Consider the following 25,215-nt stretch of genomic DNA (forward strand, 5'->3'; position numbering starts at 1 on the left):
TGCGGACACACTGAATACCTGGTGATGCCATTTGGTTTGACCAATGCTCCTGCTGTGTTCCAGGCCCTGGTTAATGACGTTCTCCGGGATATGTTGAACCGGTTCGTGTTCGTCTACCTCAACGACATGCTCGTCTTTTCCCGCTCGGCTCAAGAACACATCAAGAACACGTCTCCTGGAGAACCAGCTGTTTGTCAAAGCTGAAACATGTGAGTTCCATCGCTCCACCATCTCCTTCCTTGGATACATCATCACTGCTGGGAATGTGCAGGTGGATCCGGGAAAGGTGAGAGCGGTGGTGGATTGGCCCCAACCCACGTCCAGAGTGCAGCTGCAACGTTTCTTCGGATTCGCCAATTTCTATTGACGTTTTATCCGGGGGTTAACAGCACCCTGGCTTCCCCCCTGTCAGCACTCACCTCTCCCAAGTTCCCATTCATGTGGTCCCCAGCTGCTGATCGGGCGTTCCTGGTCCTTAACCTCTCTGGGATATGTGGGACGCTTGCGTCCCACTTGGCCAAAAGCCAGGGAAAATGCAGAGCACCAAATTCAAATAAAATTATATAAAAATCTAACTTTCATTAAATCACACATGTAAGATACCAAATTAAAGCTACACTCATTGTGAATCCAGCCAACATGTCAGATTTCAAAAAGGCTTTTCGGCGAAAGCATAAGATGCTATTATCTGATGATAGCACAACAGTAAACAAAGAGAGTGTAGCATATTTCAACCCTGCAGGCGCAACACAAAACGTAGAAATAAAATATAAATCATGCCTTACCTTTGACGAGCTTCTTTTGTTGGCACTCCAATATGTCCCATAAACATCACAAATGGTCCTTTTGTTCAATTAATTCCGTCCATATATATCCAAAATGTCCATTTATTTGGCGCGTTTGATCCAGAAAATAAACAGCTTCCAATTTGCGCAACGTCACTACATCTATATCTCAAAAGTTACGTGTAAACTTTGATAAAACATTTCAAACTACTTTTGTAATACAACTTTAGGTATTTTTAAACGTTAATAATCGATCAAATTGAAGACGGGTCTATCTGTTTTCAATACAGGAGGACAACAAACTAACGCTACTTTTCTAGTCTTGCGCAACTCTCAAACGGTACATATATTGTTACACTGATTCAAGATGGCCGTACTTCTTCATTGCACAAAGGAATAACCTCAACCAATTTCCAAAGACTGGTGACATCCAGTGGAAGCGGTAGGAACTCCAAACAAGTCCCTTAGAAATCTAGTATCCCAATGAAAACTCATTAAACAGACAGTGACCTCAAAAGAAAATAATCTGAATGGTTAGTCCTCAGGATTTTGCCTGCTACATAAGTTCTGTTATACTCACAGACATGATTCAAACAGTTTTAGAAACTTCAGAGTGTTTTCTATCCAAATAGACTAATAATATGCATATCTTATATTCTGGGGATGAGTAGAAGGAAGTTGAAATTGGGCATGCTATTTATCCAAAAGTGAAAATGCTGCCCCCTATCCTAGAGAAGTTAAGCACCGTTTCACCACAGCTCTCATATTGATCCATCCGGATCCGTCCCGTCAGTTTGTGGTGGAGGTATACATTTCGGATGCCGGAGTGGGGGCCGTCCTGTCCCAGCGTTTTGACCTGGGCCTTAAGCTGCATCCCTGCACCTTCTTCTCCCGTTGCCTTAACGCCACGGAGAGGAATTATTATGTGGGGAATCGAGAAATACTTGCGGTGAAGATGGCCTTGGAGGAGTGGAGACAGTGGTTAGAGGGGGCAGAACTTCCATTCATAGTGTGGACGGATCACAAGAACCTGGAATATCTCGGCACCTCCAAACTCCAGGCAAGCTCGGTGGGCCCTGTTGTTCACCCAGTTCAACTTCACCATCTCCTACCGCCCGGGGTCTAAGAATGTTAAGCCGGACGCACTTTCACGCTGCTATTCACGCTTCTACACCCTCTGACACCGAGACCATTCTTCCGACCTTGTGCCTGATAGCTACCCTCGTCTGGGGAATGGAGAACCATGTTCGTGAGGCGCAGCGTTCCCAGCCAGGGAGGGCCCGGCTAACCGGATGTTTGTTCCCGACGCTGCCGGCTCCCCGGTCCTGGAATGGGCTCATTCCTCCAGGCTTGCCTGCCACCATGGCTCCCGTCAGACCCTGGACTTTGTGCAACAACACTTTTGGTGGCCCACCATGGTTCCGGACATCTCTGCGTTCGTCACCGCCTGTATTGTCTGTGCTCAGAATAAGACTCCTCAGCAAGCTCCGGCTGGCCTCCTTCAACCTCTTCCTGTCCCTCACTGTCCCTCGTCACATATATCCCTGGGCTTCGTCACTGGTCTCCCACTGTCTGATGGCAACACCACTATCCTCACGGTTGTGGACAGGTTTTCCAAGCTGCCCATTTCATTCCCCTCCCCAAGCTACCTTCAGCCATGGTGCAGCACGTCTTCCAGATCCATGGACTTCCGGTGGACATGGTTTCCGACCGTTGTCCTCAGTTCTCGTCCCAGTTCTGGAAGGCGTTCTGCACACTCATTTGGTCGTCGGCCAGTCTGTCCTACGGGTTTCATCCCCAATCCAACGGCCAGTCAAAGCGTGCCAATCAGGACCTGGAGACGACTCTTCGGTGGCTCATCTCGGCCATCCCCACCACCTGGAGCCAGCAACTCGTGTGTGGGTGGAGTCCTGAGGTCTGATAGCAGTCATTTATTGGGTAAATCACCAACGTTTTGGCATCACTGTGCCTTCTTCAGGGTCATTAATCATTCAACATAAACTTTAACTGCAAAGCTAACATTGGCATTAACTTTGTAGGTTTCCCATTCAGCTCAAATAAATATTTCTAAAGCCAACTTTAGGACTAGTGCTACCCTGCAGCCACACTGCAGGGAGTGTAGGGTGTAGGCTATATAAGATACTTTTCCACATTAATCTGAAAAGCCTTTTAGTCTTCCATTAGCATAAACATTCTCATGGCTATTAGCCAATGAAACGCTCTTATTGCACTGAGATGATAGAAGATCCATTATCATGAGCCGGTAGATGCTTGGCAATCCCCAACACCAGGTAACAAGGATAGACAACACTTTGGATCAATCCACAAACTACTGATCTGGGCACATATTCCATGAACGAGACAGGGTTCTGCCACAGTTGACGTCACTAACATTATCTCATGCACAAACAAACATGAAGACATACTGTGCAATGAAATGTCTGTACAAACCTTGAATTATGGCAGAAGTAGTAGCTAAACGATTGTGGAAAACAATGAACTCCTCTAACATTTCCGCCATTGGCAATGACATATGATGCGTAACGTCAACTCTCTACAGTAAGTACTTGACATGAAGACAATGGATGTGGGTTCAATGTGAACAGCTATGGCAGAAGGCCTCTGTCAGTCTGGACTCGATGGATAGCTGTGCCTACCAGTGCCTGCCAGTGTTCACACTGACAAATTGAGATATTTCCTTTTATCTTGTATTTCTTTCTTTGCTTCCAGAACTGTAATATGTAGGATTTGGAGTGCCTGTACGTTTGTAAAGTGCATTTTTCTGAAGTGATTACTAATCTTCTGCATACTGGTGACTAACTGTACGTGCTGAGTGTTTGCTGAGAAAAAAGCTGAAGTCAAGTCTCTTCTTTTTCAATGTGTTATTTCCCCTTCACCTTAAGTGGATTCTGTGATGAGTCAATTTGTGGAAACAAAACAGAAAAACAGATGAGTACAGCCTACTTACAAGTTGCCTTTAAAAAGCTCTGAGAAAACTGCCTCAAATCATGGTCAGGCAATTTTCCCCTCTTCCTTAATTCCAGTCATGAACAGAGGCTTTTATTAAAGGGTAATCAATTTTGTAGACATGATAGACTATAGATATTTATGTACTGTATATTTTGGGGATGAAAAAGTGCACTGTGACTTTTGACTGTGTGGAAGAAATCAATCTTAAAATAAAACGGAAGAACAATTAAAAGGAATATTCATTATTATCGAATAATGTGTTACCACTTGCCGCGTTTGAACTTTCCCTCGAGGCACTAGTCCAGACACATAATCTCAACCATAGGTGTCAGCAGCTTGAATGTCAATTAGCTCAGTCTCGGAAACAGGAATTCATCCTTGTGAATGATTTGACAACTGAGCTGCATTTTCTCACACTTCGGTAATTTAATACAATAAATATGAAGGAGGCGTAGAATCCTGGTATAATGTCATTGGTATTTGGAAAAGGTTCAACCCTGTTATCGCCAACCATTCATCACAGCACTGACACACCGGTCATAGGGGCATAGCAATGTGTGCAATGGATGATCAGATTTTTATGACAATAACCCTTTTTTTATGTCTATCCAGCCTGCCTCTATTCATAGAAAGGGCCGACCATATAATTTGAATTCTAATTATATGTGTGCTACAGATTTTATTGATTTACAGTTTATTTTTGCATTTGTTATCATAAATGTGATACACACTATACTGATTGCAATTTACAAGACAACAAAAGTATGCCATGAAACAAAGATTAATGCATTGCATTGCCACTAAATGCAGTAAATACACTGCTCAAAATAATAAAGGGAACACTTAAACAACACAATGTAACTCCAAGTCAATCACACTTCTGTGAAATCAAACTGTCCACTTAGGAAGCAACACTGATTGACAATAAATTTCACATGCTGTTGTGCAAATGGAATAGACAAAAGGTGGAAATTATAGGCAATTAGCAAGACACCCCCCAAAAAGGAGTGATTCTGCAGGTGGTGACCACAGACCACTTCTCAGTTCCTATGCTTCCTGGCTGATGTTTTGGTCACTTTTGAATGCTGGTGGTGCTCTCACTCTAGTGGTAGCATGAGACGGAGTCTACAACCCACACAAGTGGCTCAGGTAGTGCAGTTCATCCAGGATGGCACATCAATGCGAGCTGTGGCAAAAAGGTTTGCTGTGTCTGTCAGCGTAGTGTCCAGAGCATGGAGGCGCTACCAGGAGACAGGCCAGTACATCAGGAGACGTGGAGGAGGCCGTAGGAGGGCAACAACCCAGCAGCAGGACCGCTACCTCCGCCTTTGTGCAAGGAGGTGCACTGCCAGCGCCCTGCAAAATGACCTCCAGCAGGCCACAAATGTGCATGTGTCAACATATGGTTTCACAAGGGCTCTGAGGATCTCATCTCGGTACCTAATGGCAGTCAGATTACCTCTGGCGAGCACATGGAGGGCTGTGTGGCCCCACAAAGAAATGCCACCCCACACAATGACTGACCCACCGCCAAACCGGTCATGCTGGAGGATGTTGCAGGCAGCAGAACGTTCTCCACGGCGTCTCCAGACTCTGTCACGTCTGTCACATGTGCTCATGTGCTCAGTGAGAACCTGCTTTCATCTGTGAAGAGCACAGGGCGCCAGTGGCGAATTTGCCAATCTTGGTGTTCTCTGGCAAATGCCAAACGTCCTGCACGGTGTTGGGCTCTAAGCACAACCCCCACCTGTGGACGTCGGGCCCTCATGGAGTCTGTTTCTGACCGTTTGAGCAGACACATGCACATTTGTGGCCTGCTGGAGGTCATTTTGCAGGGCTCTGGCAGTGCTACTCCTTGCACAAAGGCGGAGGTAGCGGTCCTGCTGCTGGGTTGTTGCCCTCCTACGGCCTCCTCCACGTCTCCTGATGTACTGGCCTGTCTCCTGGTAGCGCCTCCATGCTCTGGACACTACGCTGACAGACACAGCAAACCTTCTTGTCACAGATCGCATTGATGTGCCATCCTGGATGAGCTGCACTACCTGAGCCACTTGTGTTGGTTGTAGACTCCGTCTCATGTTACCACTAGAGTGAGAGCACCACCAGCATTCAAAAGTGACCAAAACATCAGCCAGGAAGCATAGGAACTGAGAAGTGGTCTGTGGTCACCACCTGCAGAATCACTCCTTTTTGGGGGGTGTCTTGCTAATTGCCTATAATTTCCACCTTTTGTCTATTCCATTTGCACAACAGCATGTGAAATTTATTGTCAATCAGTGTTGCTTCCTAAGTGGACAGTTTGATTTCACAGAAGTGTGATTGACTTGGAGTTACATTGTGTTGTTTAAGTGTTCCCTTTATTTTTTTGAGCAGTGTATATTGTCAAATAGTAAACTATGTCAAAAGATGATAGTTTGTGTGACAAAGACGACAGCTTGTATGTTGCATTTCAATAATTTCATTTTTTTCTCAAATCAAATAAAAACTATTTTCTGTCTTAATGAGCTCAATTTATTTTCCAAAACTCTAAATAATTCATGTTTCTCTGATCATCTCCATACATAATGAATGCCATCCATAATGAATTATTTAGCCAGTCATGCTTTTGGACTCAACCGATCCCTTTGGCCATGTGCAGGCAGGAACACAAATGGGTCTTTGATATCTTACAGTAACATGCCGAGGTCTATGCATCATTGCCGGAAAAAGCAAGGCAACATTTACTCAACTGAAACAAAATAACTAATTGACTAGAGGGTGAACCTGCACAATTGTTGTCCCAAGTTCTAAATAGAATCACTGTGTCTTGTTTTTCATAGATGTGTATGTACACCTTTGTCACAAGATTATTATGCTGTCGTCAACTCCCTTTTCATTGGGGTCAACATGTTCATGGGACAAGACACAAGCACTCAATACATGTTACAAGTACTTTATGCTACGCATTATAATCCACCCACTGTCAGTATTACACCAATAAACCACTAAATAATTTTAGTGCTTGTATTGAGCAATGTGAACAATGTGAACTGCAACTCCCTCAATTCCAGTAAATATGAAAAAAGTCCACCTGATATTGCAAACAACATGAATATACCCTAACAACAATTCACTCATCCCTGAGGAACAGTATTAGCAGCATAATTAATCTGTAATTAAGCAAAGATCTAAGTTGCTTGTTCTTATTGGTAATTACAGTGCAACAGTTTAATCATGTTTACTTGATATATTGTAACACAGAAATGAACAGCTTAATAGTATTTTCAAGTAAAATGTACACGTGGTCTCTTATAAAAAAATAATGAAGCATTATCATACATTTAAACATTTCAATGGCAACTTCCAGCATTGACAAATATAAAGTGATCAGTTGACAATGTTTTAAAATACATGCAGTAACAGTGCCCCCATGAGCTCAGTTAAGGAATTCATTCTAACATACAGTGTAAAGTGAATATATTTCATGTACAGTCAATATAATTCTGCCAAAAACATAATCCAAAACCAACATAATGTCATCTCTGTGAGAAACTGTTCCAAAAATGAATAAATTCTGACTCAAAGAAAATAGCTTACTGGTTGTTACAAAATGTCAGAACAAGGCAACGGCCTGGCCCATGACTGGGAAATTGGTCAGCTGCTACATCAACTCTGTACCCTCCCTAAAGTCCAGTCAGTCATTTAATACACCAACAGTGGTTACAACTCAGGCTGAAGAAAGAAACACAACATTGACAACATGGCAAAAACTACAACAAGATGAGTACTACTTTGCTTTTGCTCACTGACAGGTAAGAAGGCAAGCCATGATGGGAGTAGAAACTGAATTAAGCCATCATATTCATTATACGTGTTTGAGTTTATGGTAACAACGTACTGAAACACAGTAGGCTTACATGCCGAGTATCAACCTGTCACATCATGGTACTCATTCTCCCATCAGCAGAACAACTATGGCAGAGACTAGCTTGACACGGTTGTGTAATACTGAATGGTCTGCCAGCCGCCTTCTCATATGCTGTTTCTCATGAGGAAGATGTTGGGAGCAACAGCTGCTCCTCATCCAAACAGCTCTATACTCAGCTTCAGGTATGGAAACCTTCATCATTCATTGAATTGTGTGTAAAATTCTATTAAATATATACAATCAAGGAAACTTGAGCACCATGGTCCACTTTTACCAATGTTGCAATGTTGATCAATTGCTCCGGGTAAATCTAGCTTGACGATGACATGTTTTGATACTTGGATTTCAAACAGATGAATGACATCTCTTTCCATCTGACACCTCTCTCCACATGACATATCTTTCCACCATATCTGTAGTAACCTGGTATATTTATGTTTACCAATAGATGGCAGTATTGACTCAAGACGGGGGTTTGCTTCCCGCTATCCGTAGCTATTTCCTATGTCTGCCTATTTAACTATGATTAAAAAAGCTTCAGGTAGGTGTAAGCCAGGTGCATAAGATAATGTAAATCTAAGTTACAATTAAATACTAAACCGTTTGTAAGTCTCATGAGTCGTAATTCTAAGAAGCCTTTAAGGATACTACATATTTGGCGATGAGGATAACTATGGAGAACTGCGTTGGATTTTTTTTGCCACGAAGTTAGCGGAGTGTTTGGCGTGCGACACGGGAGGTGAGACTTAAGTGAACGGTGGAAGATTCTGAAGGCTGGTTCCCTGGATACGGGTACGACAAATTATTGACTGTGTGAGGGGATAAAGAATCGGAAAAGATGGCTTTGGCAACAATAGGCTCGCTACCACCATTTGATCCTAAAAATCAGGAATGGGAGGAGTACTGTGAAATAATGGAACATTTCTTTGCTGCTAATGAAATAACTGATGCCGCTAAACAGAAATCCATACTCATAAGCGTTGTCGGTACACAGACGTACAGCTTAATGAGAAACCTGTTGAGCCCAGATAAACCAGGAGAAAAGTCATTCATAGATTTAGTCGAGCTATTAAAAAATCACTTCAACCCCAAACCCAGTGAAATAGAACAAAGATTCAAGTTTGATTCACGCATGAGAACCTATCGAATCAGTGGGGGAATATGTGGCTGAGTTGAGAACTAGCATTGGACTGTAACTATGAGAATACATTATCGCAAATGCTTCGCGATCGGCTGGTGTGTGGGATTAATGATGACAGGATACAAATACGATTGTTATCAGAGCCTAATCTCACGTTTGAGAATGCACTCAAACAGACCCAGGCCATGGAGTCCGCAAATAGAAATGCACTGGATTTGCAGGCAAGGGGCGCAACTGTGTGCCATACAATAAAAGAGAGCAGCGCTGAGCGCATAGAATTTCAAAGAACAGAAAGCCGTGGTGCAGCAGCCAATAGAGACTGTTATCATTGCAAAGGCAAACACGCAGCGTTTTACTGTAAATTCAAACAGGAAAAGTGTTATGCATGTGGGATAATAGGCCACATTGCGAGGGCGTGCCGCAATAAAAAAAAAGCCACGGGCTGCAGAAAAGAGGACGGACAGAAAACCGAATACCTCCAGACTCTCTAGCTACCCTCTAATCAAGTGATAGAAAGTGAAAGTGAGTGCGCAGACACAGAGCAAGCATTCTCAATGTACAGTGTACAGGGGGCGAATATGAAGAAGGTGGAGCCTTTCATTGTGGAAATGGGAATAAATGGATTGAAGGTACCGTTTGAACTAGACACAGGATGTAGTGTCACTCTGATGAACAGGTCCCAATTCTATAGGAAGTGGAAAACCTTTGAAGTGCCTAAACTAAGAGACACCCCCATTCAACTCAAAACGTACACAGGGGAGAAGATCACTGTGATTGGAGTTGCTGATTTTCAAGTGGAATATCATGGACAAAATAAAAATCTGCCTCTCTTAGTAGTGGAAGGTACTGGGCCCAGCTTACTAGGAAGAGGGTGGTTGAAGGAAATAAAATTGAACTGGGATGAAATCAAACATGTCACCACAGAGACATTGACACTACAGCAGGTGCTTTCAAAGCATGAGTGTGTTTTCAAAGAAGAGCTAGGGACATTAAAAGGGTTCCAAGCTACCATTCATGTTGCTGCTGATGCTACTCCCAGATTCTATAGGCCAAGATCAGTTCCATATGCCATGAAGCCTAAAGTGGATGTGGAAATTGACAGACTCTTAGCAGAGGATATAATTGTACCTGTCAAGTTTTCTGAGTGGGCAGCACCAGTTGTTCCCATACTAAAACCAGATGGTTCAATCAGATTATGCGGTGACTACAAGCTGACTGTAAATAGAGTTTCCTCTCAGGAGCAGTACCCAATACCCAAAGTTGAAGATTTGCTTTCAACGTTAACCGAAGGGCAACAGTTTACAAAACTGGACATGAGTCACGCATATCAGCAAGTGCTAATGGATAAAGCTTCATAGAAGTACCTGACCATAAACACCCACAGAGGGATGTTTACCTATAAACGCTTGCCTTTCGGGGTGTCTTCTGCACCAGCTATCTTCCAAAGAACTATGGAGGGAATTCTGCAGGGGATACCCAAGGTAGCAGTTTACCTCGACGACATTCTTGTCACGGGAGTCACGAAGGAGGAACATCTCAGAAACGTAGGTGAAGTTTTGAGGAGGATGGAGGACGCCGGTCTCCGGCTGAAGAGGAGCAAGTGAACACTGTTAGCTGATGAAGTGCAGTACCTGGGTCACAAGGTGGATGCCAAGGGGTTACACACTGTCAAAGCTAAAGTGAGGGCTGTTGTGGAAGCTCCAGCTCCGACAAACGTTACAGAGCTCAAAGCCTATCGAGGCTTACTGAACTATTACAATCGCTTCCTCCCGAACCTCTCTACCCTCTTAGCTCCTCTACATCAACTGCTAAGGAAGGATGTGGCCTGGAAATGGTCAGAAAGACAGGAGGAAGCTTTTGCAAAGTCAAAGGTGTAACTGCAATCAGCTGAAGTGCTAGTGCACTACTCAGCAGACAGAGATCTCATCCTATCGTGTGATGCCTCATCGTATGGTGTGGGGGCGGTGCTATCCCACCGGATGGAGAAAGGTTTCTCTGCTCCAATCGGGTTCATGTCAAGAACGTTGTCGCCAGCGGAGAAAAAGTACTCTGAGCTGGACAAGGAAGGACTGGCTGTCATATTCGTAATACAGAGATTCCACAAATACTTGTACGGGAGAACATTCACTATTGTGACGGATCATAAGCCTCTGATCTCTCTGTTCCATGAACAAAAGCCAGTACCACAAATGGTCTCTCCAAGAGTTCAACGTTGAAATGTGTGGCTCAGGGCCTACGAGTACAGAATCATTTACAAACCAGGTAGATACCATGGGAATGCTGATGCTCTGAGTAGGCTGCCCGTTCCAGAAATCATCATTCAGGAAGAAGAAAATGACCAGGTTTTGATGATCGACGTGTTGGATGATGCACCGGTGAACACAGCACAAATCAGGCAATGGACTTCAAAGGATGTGACGTTATCACAAGTGCATGAATTTATCCTGAAAGGATGGCCTACAGTGACAGAGCCTCAGATCATGCCTTACTACACTCGCCGCTTGGCATTGAGTGTTCGAGATGGATGTGTTCTGTGGGGTTCAAGAGTAGTTATCCCACCACAAGGGCGAGGGTTGCTACTGAAGTTGTTGCATCAGTCGCATCCAGGTATGTCGAGGATGAAAGGCCTAGCGAGGTCATATGTCTGGTGGCCAAAGATGGACCACGATGTGGGCTAAAACATCTAAAACATCTCTAAGTTGATCATCTGGTTGATGGCAGTTTCGCAATCGTGGTGATGGAATCAAAAATGTAATCATGACACCCGAGCCAAACTCAGAAGTTTCTCACCTGGAGATGATGTCTATACAATAAGCTATGGGTTTGGTCCTAAATGGATTCCAGCTACCATTCAGGATTGCTCAGGACCAGTATCTTATACTGTGATTATCGGAAGTGGACAAAGACTAAGGAGACACGTGGATCAGATCCGAGCTCGAATTCCAGTTCCATCCGGAGATCTGGATCAATTCTTAAACGAGCAGGACAGGACATTGGAACGTTCCCCAGAGTTGCAGATGGACAAACCACCTGAGACCAACAATGCTCAACTTCCTGAGACCACCAGTCCGGGACGACCTCCTCCTGTGAAGTCTCCACAAACGGACTTTGTTTTACCATCAAGGGGTGAAGATCTGGTGGCACCAGCTACACCACCTCTGAGACGCTCTATTAGAGAGAGACGTCCGCCAGACTTTTTCAGATCCTAAAGGAGATCATTTTTGAAAAAATGTAAATAAGAATATAGCATAGCTCAGAAAGGAATTAAATTGGGTTATTAGCTTTAAAGGGGGGGAATGTAGTAACCTGGTATATTTATGTTTACCAATAGATGGCAGTATTGACTCAAGACGGGGGTTTGCTTCCCGCTATCCGTAGCTATTTCCTATGTCTGCCTATTTAACTATGATTAAGAAAGCTTCAGGTAGGTTTAAGCCAGGTGCATAAGATAATGTAAATCTAAGTTACAATTAAATACTAAACCGTATGTAAGTCTCATGAGTCGTAATTCTAAGAAGCCTTTAAGAATACTACAATATCTAAAAAGCACAATGTGCTGAAAACGTTACTAGCCAGTGGAGCGATAACTAGACTGCTGTTGTGCTGAACTCGCTGCGAGCACTGACAGACATTCTACAGAAACATAAAAAAACAGTTAAGAGTCCCGAGCAAAACACAGATCTGTGTGCAATAATAATTATGCTGCTGATAAAGACTTTATTGGCTACGAATAAGCTATGGCAGAGCGAATGGCCTCATTTTGCGCAACCCATAATTACATTGGCTTTACTTTGTGTCTTTCTAAAGCTATTGCCTAAGTAGTTATTGTGTTACTGTGTATGTTTTCCTCATATAGTTTGCAAGGAGGTTGAGCCCAAGCAGTGTCCAGCTGCAGTAGCCCAGAGTAAAGTAGGAAGTGTTAATGTAAACCCATGAGCCTTTAGAGGCCATGCAATTCAGTACTCATCTATAAAACAAAAGCAATTTAGATCAAAAGAGTCCATATTAACAAAGGAAATTGAAGGACTAACAGTACAGTTAGATAGCAATAAAAACGGTACCATAGAGGCACAGAATAATTTAGAGGAAAAACAAAAAGAAATGGAGGAACTTATTCAAGAAAGATCCAGTGTAATATATTATAAAAATAAAGCGAACTGGATGGAATATGGGGAAAAATGCACCAAATTCTTTTTCAATCTTCAATATAGAAATGCTACCAAAAAAAATGTATTAAAACTTGTGACAAATGATGGAGTCACGCATGATTCACCAAATGATATTTTGAAAGAGGAAGTAAAGTACTTTAAGAATATGTTTTCGTTTCAGGCTCCTCCATCTCCACTAACTGAAACTAATTGTATGGATTTTTTTCCTATTAATAATGTAAAATTAACATCTGTACAGAAAGACTCATGTGAAGGCCAAATTACAGAGGAGGAACTGCTTGATGCAATTGGGGCCTTTAAGGATGGGAAAACTCCAGGGCTGGATGGCATACCAGTGGAAGTATACAAAACGTTTTTTGATATACTCAAAGGACCATTATTAACTTGTTTTAACCACTCCTATATAAATGGTAGATTATCAGACACACAACAAGAAGGTCTGATATCGTTATTACTGAAACAGGACCCAAGTGGTATATATAAAGATCCAGTCCAATTAAAAAATTGGAGACCTCTTACACTTCAGTGTTGTGATGCAAAAATCCTAGCAAAATGCTTGGCGCATAGAATAAAAAAAAGTTTTGTCAGATATTATTCATCCTAATCAGACAGGTTTTTTACATGGACGATACATTGGAGATAATATAAGGCAAGTACTGGAAACAATAGAACACTATGAGATATCGGGGACACCAGGCCTGGTTTTCATAGCTGATTTTGAAAAGGCTTTTGATAAAGTACGACTGGAGTTTATATATAAATGCCTAGAATATTTCAATTTTGGGGAATCTCTTATAAAATGGGTTAAAATTATGTATAGTAACCCTAGGTGTAAAATAGTAAATAATGGCTACATCTCAGAAAGTTTTAAACTATCTAGAGGAGTAAAACAAGGTTGTCCACTATCGGCATATCTATTTATTATTGCCATCGAAATGTTAGCTGTTAAAATTAGATCAAACATTAATATTAAAGGATTAGAAATCCATGGCTTAAAAACTAAGGTGTCATTGTACGCTGATGATTCATGTTTTCTTTTAAAACCACAACTAGAGTCTCTCCAGGGCCTCATAGAGGATCTAGATACCTTTGCTATCCTCTCTGGATTAAAACCAAATTATGATAAGTGTACCATATTACGTATTGGATCACTAAAAAATACACATTTTATATTGCCATGTAGTTTACCAATTAAATGGTCTGACGGAGATGTGGACATACTCGGTATAAAAATCCCAAAAGAAAGAAATGATCTCACTCCAATAAATTTTTATAGAAAGTTAGCAAAAATAGATAAGATCTTGCTACCATGGAAAGGAAAATACCTGTCTATTTGTGGAAAAATCACCCTAATTAACTCTTTAGTCATATCACAGTTTACCTATTTGCTTATGGTTTTGCCTACACCTAGTGACCTGTTTTTTAAATTATATGAACAAAAAATATTCAATTTTATTTGGAACGGCAAGCCAGATAAAATTAAAAGGGCCTATTTATATAACGAATATGAATTCGGAGGGCAGAAATTATTAAATATTAAAGCATTAGACCTCTCACTAAAGGCATCGGTCATACAAAAGTTATACTTAAATCCAAACTGGTTCTCTAGTAAACTGGTACGAATGTCTCATCCTATGTTCAAGAAGGGCCTTTTCCCCTTTATTCAGATTACACCTGCTCACTTTCGGTTGTTTGAAAAGGAAATGATCTCCAAAATATCCTTATTCTTTAAACAAGCCTTAGAAAGTTGGTTGCAATTTCAGTTTAATCCACCTGAAAGGACGGAACAAATAGTACAACAAATATTGTGGTTAAATTCAAATATAATAATTGATAAAAAAACTGTATTTATCGAAGAAATGTTTAAAAAAGGTATAATTTTTGTGAATGATATCATAAATAGGACTGGTGGAGTTATGTCACACATGCAGCTAACACAGACATATGGAAAAGTCTGCTCTACCCAAAATTACAACCAATTAATTGCAGCATTACCACAAAAATGGAAGAGGCAAGTAGAAGGGGAAAAAAGTAAGGAACTTGTATGTCGGCCCTGTATTAAAGAACAAAAATGGTTAAAGAAAAGTGTGATAAATAAAAACATATACCAATTTCATTTAAGGACCAAAAAACTAACAGCTGTGCCATACAAATTGCAAAATAGTTGGGAAGAGATTTTCGATGTACCCATTCCATGGCACATGGTTTATGAATTGATACGCAAAACAACGCCGGATTCAAAACTTCGAATTTTTCAATATAAATTACTGTACAAAATTCTTGCAACTAATAGAATGTTATATATATGGGGTATACAATCTTCCCAGCTCTGCAGATTCTGTTGTGAGGAGGCAGAGTCATTAGATCATTTATTTTGGTATTGTCCATATGTAGCTCGTTTTTGGTCACAGGTCCAGGAATGGCTGAAGAATTGCAACATTTGCCTAAAACTAACGCTACAGATAGCAATACTGGGGGATTTGAAAAGCCATAGTCAATCAATCAATAATATAATAATTATTTTGGCAAAGATGTTTATTTTTAATTTACAATCTGTAGAAGCTATGAGAATAGGAAGGTTCAGGTCTTTTGTGAAGCATCACAGCACAGTTGAGAAATGTATGGCAAATAGAAATCCGAAATGGATGATGTTGGAAGATAGATGGGAGGGGTTGGGTGGAGTTGAAGGGTGGGACTAATAACAAGATAAACAATATAGGGCATACGGGATCTGTGAAATGTGTATAGGTGCGGAGCTTTTGTGAAATAGCACAGTTACAAGTGGAAATAAAATTGGATGGACAACAGAAATAGAGGAAGGACTAAGAACAAATAAGAGAGAACTATTGTAAAGTGGACTGTGTCTGTAAGATAGGTATAAGATGTATAAATTGAAGGTAAAAGCAGAAGTGTTTATAAGTTTACTCCAATTGGGGGATTGGTGGTAGGGTCGCGGGGAATAATAATAAAGGCATATTCTTTAAAAAAGTATGTATGTCTATATAGGTATGTGTATGTATATATGTGTATATGTATGCATACGTGTATGGATATATATATTTACCCAAAAAAATATGGGGGAATGGAAATGATGCAGACAATTACATTGGAAGCAACATTCTTTCCGCAATACTAAGCTGATCCACCCCTAAAAAAACCAACAAAAAAAAAAACCCATGAGCAATGAGGTACTCTTTCCTGTAACATCACATGCCTATGAGCTAAAAACCTCTCATACTCACTCTGTTTGGTGGCACAAATATTCAGTATGCTACAATAGGCTATGCCTTTACATAAAACACAAACTGTTTCAACAAAAAAATTGTTTCTACGGAAAAAATTTTAAATTAAAATATAAATGTTTGGTTCTTAAATCATTATTTGCCATATTTGCCTAATTCATTACACAGGGCTATGATTTTGTGTTCTTCAGGAGAAGTCGTCTGTATGAGGAGTGCAATGCAGACACCAGACACAATTGGACAACCCATTACATTGGAGGGAACAAGCTGGCCATTTGCAACAGCAAGTCCCCTCTGTAAATCTTCTGTAATGGGTTCTCTTTATCTCCACAGAAAGGCAATGGTGCACAGCTTGTACAGGTGGAATATTTAACACTAAAACATCCTCTAATTCTGTTGTAAGGTCTTAAAAGGCACAGGGCAGTCAAAAACGTGATTTCCCTGTGTTTTATATACATTTCCACACTATGGGGTTGGAATATTATTATAAAAAATATATATGATATTTTACTGTAAGAGCTTTTTGAAAAGATTTTTGGCGTGTCTGGTGATATCACCATGCAGTAAATTAGTTAATAGCCCAATTGTCACGCCCTGGCCTTAGTTATCTTTGTTTTTTTTATTATTTCAGTTAGGTCAGGGTGTGACATGGGGAAGGTATGTGTTTTTGTAGTGTCTAGGGGTGTGGTATGTGTATGGGGCAGTGTCTAGTGTAGTTGTCTAGGTAAGTCTATGGTTTCCTGAAGGGTTCTCAATCAGAGACAGCTGTCATTCATTGTCTCTGATTGGGAGCCATATTTAAGGCAGCCATAGGCATTAGGTTAATGTGGGTAATTGTCTATGTTGTATGTTTGTAGGTTGTGTGTGCACTTACGTCTATAGCTTCACGATCGTTTGTTGTTTTGTTTTGTAAAAGTGTTTGTTTCGTGTTTCGTCATCTTTAATAAAAGAAGATGTATTTCTCACACGCTGCGCCTTGTTCCTCTCTCTCACCCATAGACGGTCGTGACACCAATAAGAAAATTCAAAACCACTCTGCCAATAACGGCTAATTTTCAGTTTCCCCCTCCCAACTCAGACCACTCCCAGACAATCCTAACAAAATTCTTGCTTGAGAAATTGCCCTTTGCTAAGAAGCTATTTTTGTTTGAAAACAATCAAAGTAAGGTACTTAACTGTCACCCAGAAATTATTTGATATCGAGATAAAAATGGCTGCATTGGACCTTTAAGTCATAATGAAATAAGGATGATGTTTCAAAGTCGATGCTTTTGAAAACTCCTAAGAATGCGTGTCCCTTTGTCTATGCAGAATCCTTAAGAATCCCTACTTTCCAACGGACCAGGAATGCCTGACGACCAAGAGTTGCAATGAATTTGAGGTAAAGCTCATTAAGCAGTTCATCAATGACCTGAAGAGCAAAAAGGCATTGACGGAGAGCCAGAATACGCCTGTCTCGTCTGTGGATAACCATAACAGAAAAGAGTGAGACTAGAGGGGAAAGCTTCAGAGTTAGTCGTTCAATTTGCCAAAGATGAGATTCATTTTCCTCTGCTACGATAATCTTTGCACTATCACTAGCTGCTAACACGCAACATTAATGAGGAGAATAACGAAGAAGCTTGATATCATTGTGCTCAGCAGAACTGAAGTATGGAAGAAATGTTAATGAAAGGAGATTAATTGTTTGATGTCAAATGCACTTATTTTCATCACCACTTTATTTTTCTGACTTGTTTTTCTAATACATGTTTCTGTAGCAACATTACTTTGTGTGTCAATATTTCTCTAACAACCAGCACCTCAGGTTTAAGTGTCAGAGTGGGTGGATTCGTTGCATACATATTCACTTCTACTTTAGACACCAAACATTTTTCATGCAGGTTGCATATGTCTTATCTGATTTGCTTCAAATTCAAATAAAAAATGCAGTTGTTAAATGGTCAGACTACTGCAATCTCAAAGGATATAAAATAAGCATTTTCAAATCCCAGGTGATGTGAGGATTATGTTAGCAGAATACTGCCAGTACAGAAGCTGCAAACCACTTAGTCAAATGGCCTGATTTGAATTAATCCGGGTCATGCTCTGAAGTCAACAGAACAAAGACTCAAACGGGATTTGAACCCATTAACTATTACGTCATAAGTCAATCAACTGACGGTCAATCAAATCCAGGGATAACATGAAAATGATCTGGAGAAGATACATGCCGGATCCCATAATCGTCAATTATTTGAATGAGTCATTGTGCTGGTACTAGAGTACTACATGAACAAGAACATCCTGGTCTGGTTGGCCACCATGTGTCGTGTAAAATGGCCTCTAGAGGGCAGCAAAGAATACAACCAGCAATCTCTGCAAACATTTACAGTTTTAATTGTCTTCTCTCTCTATGGACATTAATGACCATTTAATAAAATGTACAGCCAGGGATCACATTGGAATTTTGTAGGTAGTGTAAAAGTAACTCATACTATATTTTCTATACATTCAAAATATGTGTATATATATATATATCACTGACATTAGTAATTAATTCCTCTGAACTTGCGTCTTTGAGGTTGAACACTGCTTCTGTACCTAGAAACAGAGACCATTGACCAGCATCACATCAAATGGATATGTTTTGATTTTTTCTGTTCTCTGATTCTAACTGCTATGTTATTTCTTTCCTATTCTTTTCATAGTCCATATATACATATTTCATTGTCAACCTGGTCAGTCAGATTTTGCTGTACAATGTGATACTGCAACTTCAATAATTTCCACTAGAGGACAGTTTTCAGGGGTAAAGAATTACAGTTTTTGACAATTGCTTACACATGATTTCTGAAACTCTGGCTCCTTTTCTCTTGACTCTAAACACAAAACCCCAAAACACACACACAACATGCAAAATGTCACACATCTCTTGCAAAACCAAACACTTAAATAAAAATTATTTTAACTCTTCTCAAAACTGTGTTTTTGCAATAAAACTCTACACACAAACCAGCAAATGATTAGCTCTTGTACATGCCAACTATACACGGATGTGACAAATGTAAAACACTATCTTGTGTCTTTTGCATGTTCAGTGTGCAGTGGAGTCCACGGCAGTTTGTCATAGCACTCACACGTACATATATCTGCACAAATATATACAGTATGTATGCATATTCAGTATATATTTACAATATAAACATAAATGCAAGGTGGGGGGAAATAAAATGTATTTCTTTCTCAAAACATTGTATTTTGATCCAGATTTCGGGATGAACAGTAACAGACAAAACAAATACAGTAGAAGATAAACAAAAGGCTTGTCCTTTTCCTCCTCCTCCTTGTCGTCATCCTCGTCCCCCTCTTACTCTCACTCCTCTTCCTCTAACTCTCTCTGCAAAATTGGCCTCCATTGTTGTCCAAACGAAGAAAACCAACCTGAAGCCTATTTATAGTGCTCAAGCTCTGATTTCTAAGTGAAGAAATTAGCTATGTGTTTTTCACACGTGAGCACTGTGTGTAGGTCATCGGTAAATGAGTGTGGCATTTGGAATGGCAGTGTTTTCCAAACGAAACACAAGACCTGTTAGTTTTGAATGATGTGTCTAATGTAGAGAACTGTGTTTAGTTTTTTGCAAAAATTGTGTTTTACAATTGCAAACTGAGTGTAAAGCAGATAATATGCTTGCAGTTTCGCAGACTTGGTCTGAAGATTAGGTACATGAGGTAATGGTTTCACTGAGTGTGCCTCAAGTACCACTTTTAGTGTGTAAGCGATTGTAAAAAACTGTAATATACATTTTAAACAAATGCATGGGATTTGCTCTTGTTCTCTTGATCACACTAACAATATCATCCCGTCTCAACACCCTGGTTCTATGGCTAAAATCGAATCATGTTTTGGTAACGATATGTTCGGTGGGTAAAGCCAAGATCTTCAATGAGCTGACAGTAAAGTAACACAAAATAAATACACAATGTTTTTAAGACTGCTGGTATAATCAATCTCTCTCCTAACCTCTAACATACCTCTGGAATTTTCCTCTGCCAGAAACACATTTGGACACTATGTGAATTTCCTTAAGTATTGGGGAGTCTTCGGAGACAGTTTCTGCAATAAAAAATGTCCTGTTACAAAAAGAGCTATTGACTTAATTTGAGGCTCATAGATTTGAATAATTCAGAGTGATTACCGATTGCAGCAACAGGATTTCAGAGCTAAGGGCTTCTCTCAGCAGCTCCAGCTCTCCTTCGTTGTGCATCTCCAGCTCCTTTTTAAGTCTATGACACATTTGAAATGTTAAGTGTCTGAGAAAAGAAGGCCTCTCATTACACACACATCAAATGTAACATAAAACAATTATCTAACATGAATTTAAGAGTTGGACCAATAGTACAACCAAAGGTTTACAGTACCAGCATATTGGATCTAGAGATATTATACAATGGGTGGTTCTAATCCTGAATGCTGATTGGTTAAAACCGCATTCCAGCCAGTGTCTATTCCACACGTTACCACTGGCTAAGTCTATGACATTAAAATTGTATGGTTTGCACACTTACACTTTTAAAAAGACAGCACTCATTAAATTGACATGCATTCAATTTCAAAAAATCAATAGCTGAGTAAAAAGCGTGATTAATGAACACACTCAAGAGGAATTATCATAAGTGAGTGGGCCTCAGCTTCCCCAAAAGCCCCACCCTCAGCACATCCTGTGGACTAATCAGGCCGTCAGTAATGAAGGAGATTTGTGGGAACAGAGGGACAGAACATGCTTCCCCCACGTGTGATTTAAGAGCAGGAGGAGGCAAACACTTCCTCCCTGGGCCAGATTCTGTATCGATCCATCCTTTTCATTAAGTTCCTAACATGAGAATCGTAGGATGTTCTTTTTTGACCAGATAATAAAGGCAACAGATCAAAGCCTTAACTAAAGAAATTGGGGTAATGTTGCTTTATTTAAGCATCCTGATCTGAAGAGTACAAGAAAGGCAGGATGGGTGCAGGTCCTTTCAGCGCATTTCAAGCAGGATCATTAGCAGGATGAGACAGGAAGACAATAAATGTGCAATGAATTGTGACCCACACACCAAATACCCAGAGTCTTGCTCTTCTGTCAGAATTGACGATATGATCCTTGTTATGTCTGTAAAACTCAGTCCTCACATATTTATTGTATATGCTTTCGAGCACATTTTTTCTCTAACTTCTGACTCTATACACACCCCAGGATAAGCCTTGATCTAGCCATAACGGACCACTCTCCTCACACAAACGCTATCTACGAAATTTAAATAGTAAGTGAGGCTCCAAGCAAGGCACTGGCATCCACAGTGATTAAGGAGTACATTGCTTGTCTCCCAAGGTACAGCTGGATAGTTTGGATGCGCAGTTGATTACCTTAAGCAAGTGCTGTCTGTGAGGGGCTTCTGGGTGACCATCAGACTCTCTGCACTTAAGGACTCGGTCATTGATTTAGCCTCATTCAGCTGGCTCTCCAGGTCTGAAATGAACAACGCTTAATGTAAACATTACCTCCACATACCAGTCGGTGTTTCCCTAAAGAAAATGACGCTAGGGGATGGATTCAGTTTAGTCTGCACGTTTTACTGTACGCTGTCTTTAGGATTGTTTGTTTTATCTGGTGGCGAGCATTCAAACGTCTGCCTGACAACAGAGCTGGATCAAATCTGTACCTCTCATAATATGTTCCAGTCCTTGTAGCTCCAAATGGAGACCTCTCTTTTCTTCTTGCATAGAGTTCATCCGAGTATTCCTCCGGCCCATGGACTCCATCTCTAAGACAGGATGGAAAAAACAGTACATGGGGTTACCATAAAGCCTCAGGGTTGGTCAGAACAGGGCATGGTTAGTGTAGCATCAGGTTATATAATGTAAATATATTATCCATGAATAAACTAGCAATACCCAATGAATATAAAATGACCCTACCTCACATGATAATATAAACAGTGGCTTCTCTACCTTTGTTTAAAGAGCTAACCTCCTCCTCCAAGTTACGTATCTCAGATTGGGTTTGGCTCTCAAACACAGTCTCCCTGTTATTCAAAAGGCTAAAGTCGCTGTTGAAAGTCATGATTTCTTTCATGAATTTCTCCTGTTCCTCCTTCGACGACTTCTTTATTGTCTCCTTCAAACATATGAGCACAGCAACAAAAAAAAGGTAAATAGGTTAATGTAGCCTAGATCTATTGAATAACAATGTACTGTCATGTTGTATTTGTTTAACGTTTGAGTGTGCTTGAATGCCCTTGACAGGAATCACTCACCAAGTGTTTCCTGAGATCCTTCTGCTGTCTCAGAAGCTTCCCTGCCTGCTTTTCAACTTGTACTTGACGCTTTTTCATTAGGTCATAGTGCAGCTTTGTCTCTGATAGATGCTGAGCCTGGAAGGACACACTTTTAGCAGTTCCATAAAACAAAACAAAAACTATACTTTCATTAGTCTGTCCCATTCCATGAAGTTTGATACTTGATTGAACAGTTAGTATATTGAAATAAAGGGAAAATATATGTTATCTCATTTTAGTAGCTATACTATAGGCACACTGTATTGCCTAGCCTCAACATTCCCCTCACAATATTTATATATATATTTTTATAAGCCATTCAGACCAAAAGAAGGCAAATGGTACCATTAAGGTAATTACATACTACCTGGCTTCAAATGATATAAGCAATTGTGAAGGTTAATTGTGCTAGTGGAAAGCATTGAAAATTACATGGGCCTCCTGGGTGGTGCAGTGGTCTAAGGCACTGCATCGCCACTAGCTGTTCCACCAGAGACGCCCGGGTGCGAGCCCAGGCTCTGTCGCAGCCGGCCGTGGCCGGGAGGTCCATGCACAATTGGCCTAGCGTCGTTCGGGTTAAGGAGGGTTTGGCCGGTAGGGATATCCTTGTCTCATCGCGCACTAGCGACTCCTGTGGCAGGCAGTGCACGCTGACCAGGTCGCTAGGTGTACGCTGTTTCCTCCGACACATTGGTGCGGCTGGCTTGCCGAGTTGGATGCGCATTGTGTTAAGAAGCAGTGTCACTTGGTTGGGTTGTGTTTCAGAGGACACATGGCTCTATTATGAGGTTAGCTCTTTTATGAGACAAGACAGTAACTACAAACAATTGGATACCACGAAAAATTGGGGAGAAAAAGGATGTATTTTTTTTTAAATGCATGGCATTCAGGACAATTGGTTACTATGAGTGTTAAAGTTACAAAGTTAAAAATAAATAAATATAAAATATAAATATCAATAAATCAATAAATATAACGAAGGGAAAAGTTAAAGAGAGCTTGAAAGTAAACTGTCTGGCTGAAGACAAATTAATGATTGAGCAAGCCAATTGTCATAGACTATGGAACAACAAACACAAAGTTTGAGCTGTTTCATAAAGATAGTGTGCTTAAAACACTTTATCATACCTAAAAACAAAAGTTCTGCAAATAGTTCTATCGCCACAATAGAACATGATTTAGAGTGGAAGTGTGTCTCACAGAAACAAACTTGCAGTGAAAGATCACATTATGCAGTCTGAAATGTACTGCATGAGTTGAAATGAATAAGCAGAATGATATCTAGTCAAACATGTATATATATGTATGCTATTAACCTACAGCGGCTCAATTTAGCATAATCTTAAATATCAGTAAAATATATGGAACATATTGGCTGAATGTATATGTGATATTCAACAGCAGCCTATAGTTCAGAGGTTATTGCATCTCATCTCAATGAATGACTCTTTTGATTTGAACCCTGTAATTGGCAATCTTGTTATGTTCCTTTTTGACATGTACAGGAAGTGCTCAACAATATTATGAAAAGTTAATGAATCTATCTTCCACACATAATTTATTTCAAGCATGTTAAAACGTTGCTTGCTATAATGCTAATGTAATCCTGCGGAAACTAGGAATTGATTTTGTAGCGCCACTTGCAATTGATCCAGAGTCTCTGATGAGGCCTCTAATAGATGAAGGGTTTTAATCATGCAATTAATCACCTCTTTAATGTGTCTCAATATGTATCAATATACTGCACTTAATCTGTCAACACACTCTCTCGGGACTAATTAATGTAGCTATTTGACTGTACATTCACTGTACAATTCTGTAGCCTGCATTCACTGTTCAATGAAGTGTCTGTTCTTATCTCTGTCACTTCAACAATATTGTGTCAGGTTTTCTCTATCACACATAGGTAATGATAACAGCAGATTCACCTTTTCATCAAGTTCCTTGGAGAGACATTCTGATTTTGCTGTCAATGTCTTGACCCTGTCTTGACATCTTGCAATAGCAGCCTTGACTGAAAGAACATTGAAAAAGGAAACACAACAGTGACCTTCATGACAAACATAACCAGTCACATTCTTTCCCCCAATTCCAGCAAAAGTCAATTAAAAACGAAAAGCAGTATAATTTAGCTAACATTGTGTCAATAACAGCTAGCTTGATATTAGAAAGGAAATTATGGTTGGCAGCTCACCTTCTTGAGATTGTCGCGTTTTCTCCGATATTTGCTGTTCAGTTAGTAGAATTTGTTGGAACAGAGTATCCAAACTCATATCTTTATCGGATAAATATGCTATCTAGCTGTATTAACTTTTAAATTGTTTATTAAATATGACGCCAGGACAGCAGTAAAACATACAAGTGTGTTGAGATTCCAGTCGAATTCCCGCCAACAAATGTGCACGTGTTCTACAGCGCGCACGTAGGCCTATTCTAGAGTGCGCAAGCTTATTTATAGGCATGAGAGGTCAGTTTACTTTTACCAGAAAACCTACTAATATCGTGTAACATTTAAAATGGTCTTCACCCAAATGTGTTTGTTAAACCCACAGAAATATGTTCAACCTGGGGGTAGCCTAGGGGGCTTTTCATTGTAGCCTACCACAATGAATACATTCTGTAGGCCTAAACATACTGAGAAATGTTCCAGTGCAGCCATTTTCTCAAGATCGCTTTCATTCATCACAGTTCTGCTTCAATG

General features: G+C 40.4%; 1 protein-coding gene across 1 annotated transcript; it reads right to left on the bottom strand.

Moving 5' to 3' along the window:
* Positions 1–10,155: 10,155 nt before the first annotated feature.
* On the bottom strand, positions 10,156–24,787 carry ccdc172 (coiled-coil domain containing 172). Its single transcript, XM_055901636.1, has 9 exons — positions 24,709–24,787; positions 24,443–24,528; positions 22,494–22,610; positions 22,189–22,354; positions 21,900–22,001; positions 21,604–21,706; positions 20,393–20,480; positions 10,297–10,389; positions 10,156–10,167 (listed from the first exon to the last, which is right to left on the bottom strand). The coding sequence occupies exons 1-9, from the start codon at positions 24,785–24,787 to the stop codon at positions 10,156–10,158; spliced, it is 846 nt and encodes a 281-aa protein (XP_055757611.1).
* Between the last annotated feature and the right edge of the window lie 428 nt (positions 24,788–25,215).

The sequence above is a fragment of the Salvelinus fontinalis genome, chromosome 37 (genome assembly GCF_029448725.1).
Source record: "Salvelinus fontinalis isolate EN_2023a chromosome 37, ASM2944872v1, whole genome shotgun sequence".
Taxonomy (NCBI): domain Eukaryota; kingdom Metazoa; phylum Chordata; class Actinopteri; order Salmoniformes; family Salmonidae; genus Salvelinus; species Salvelinus fontinalis.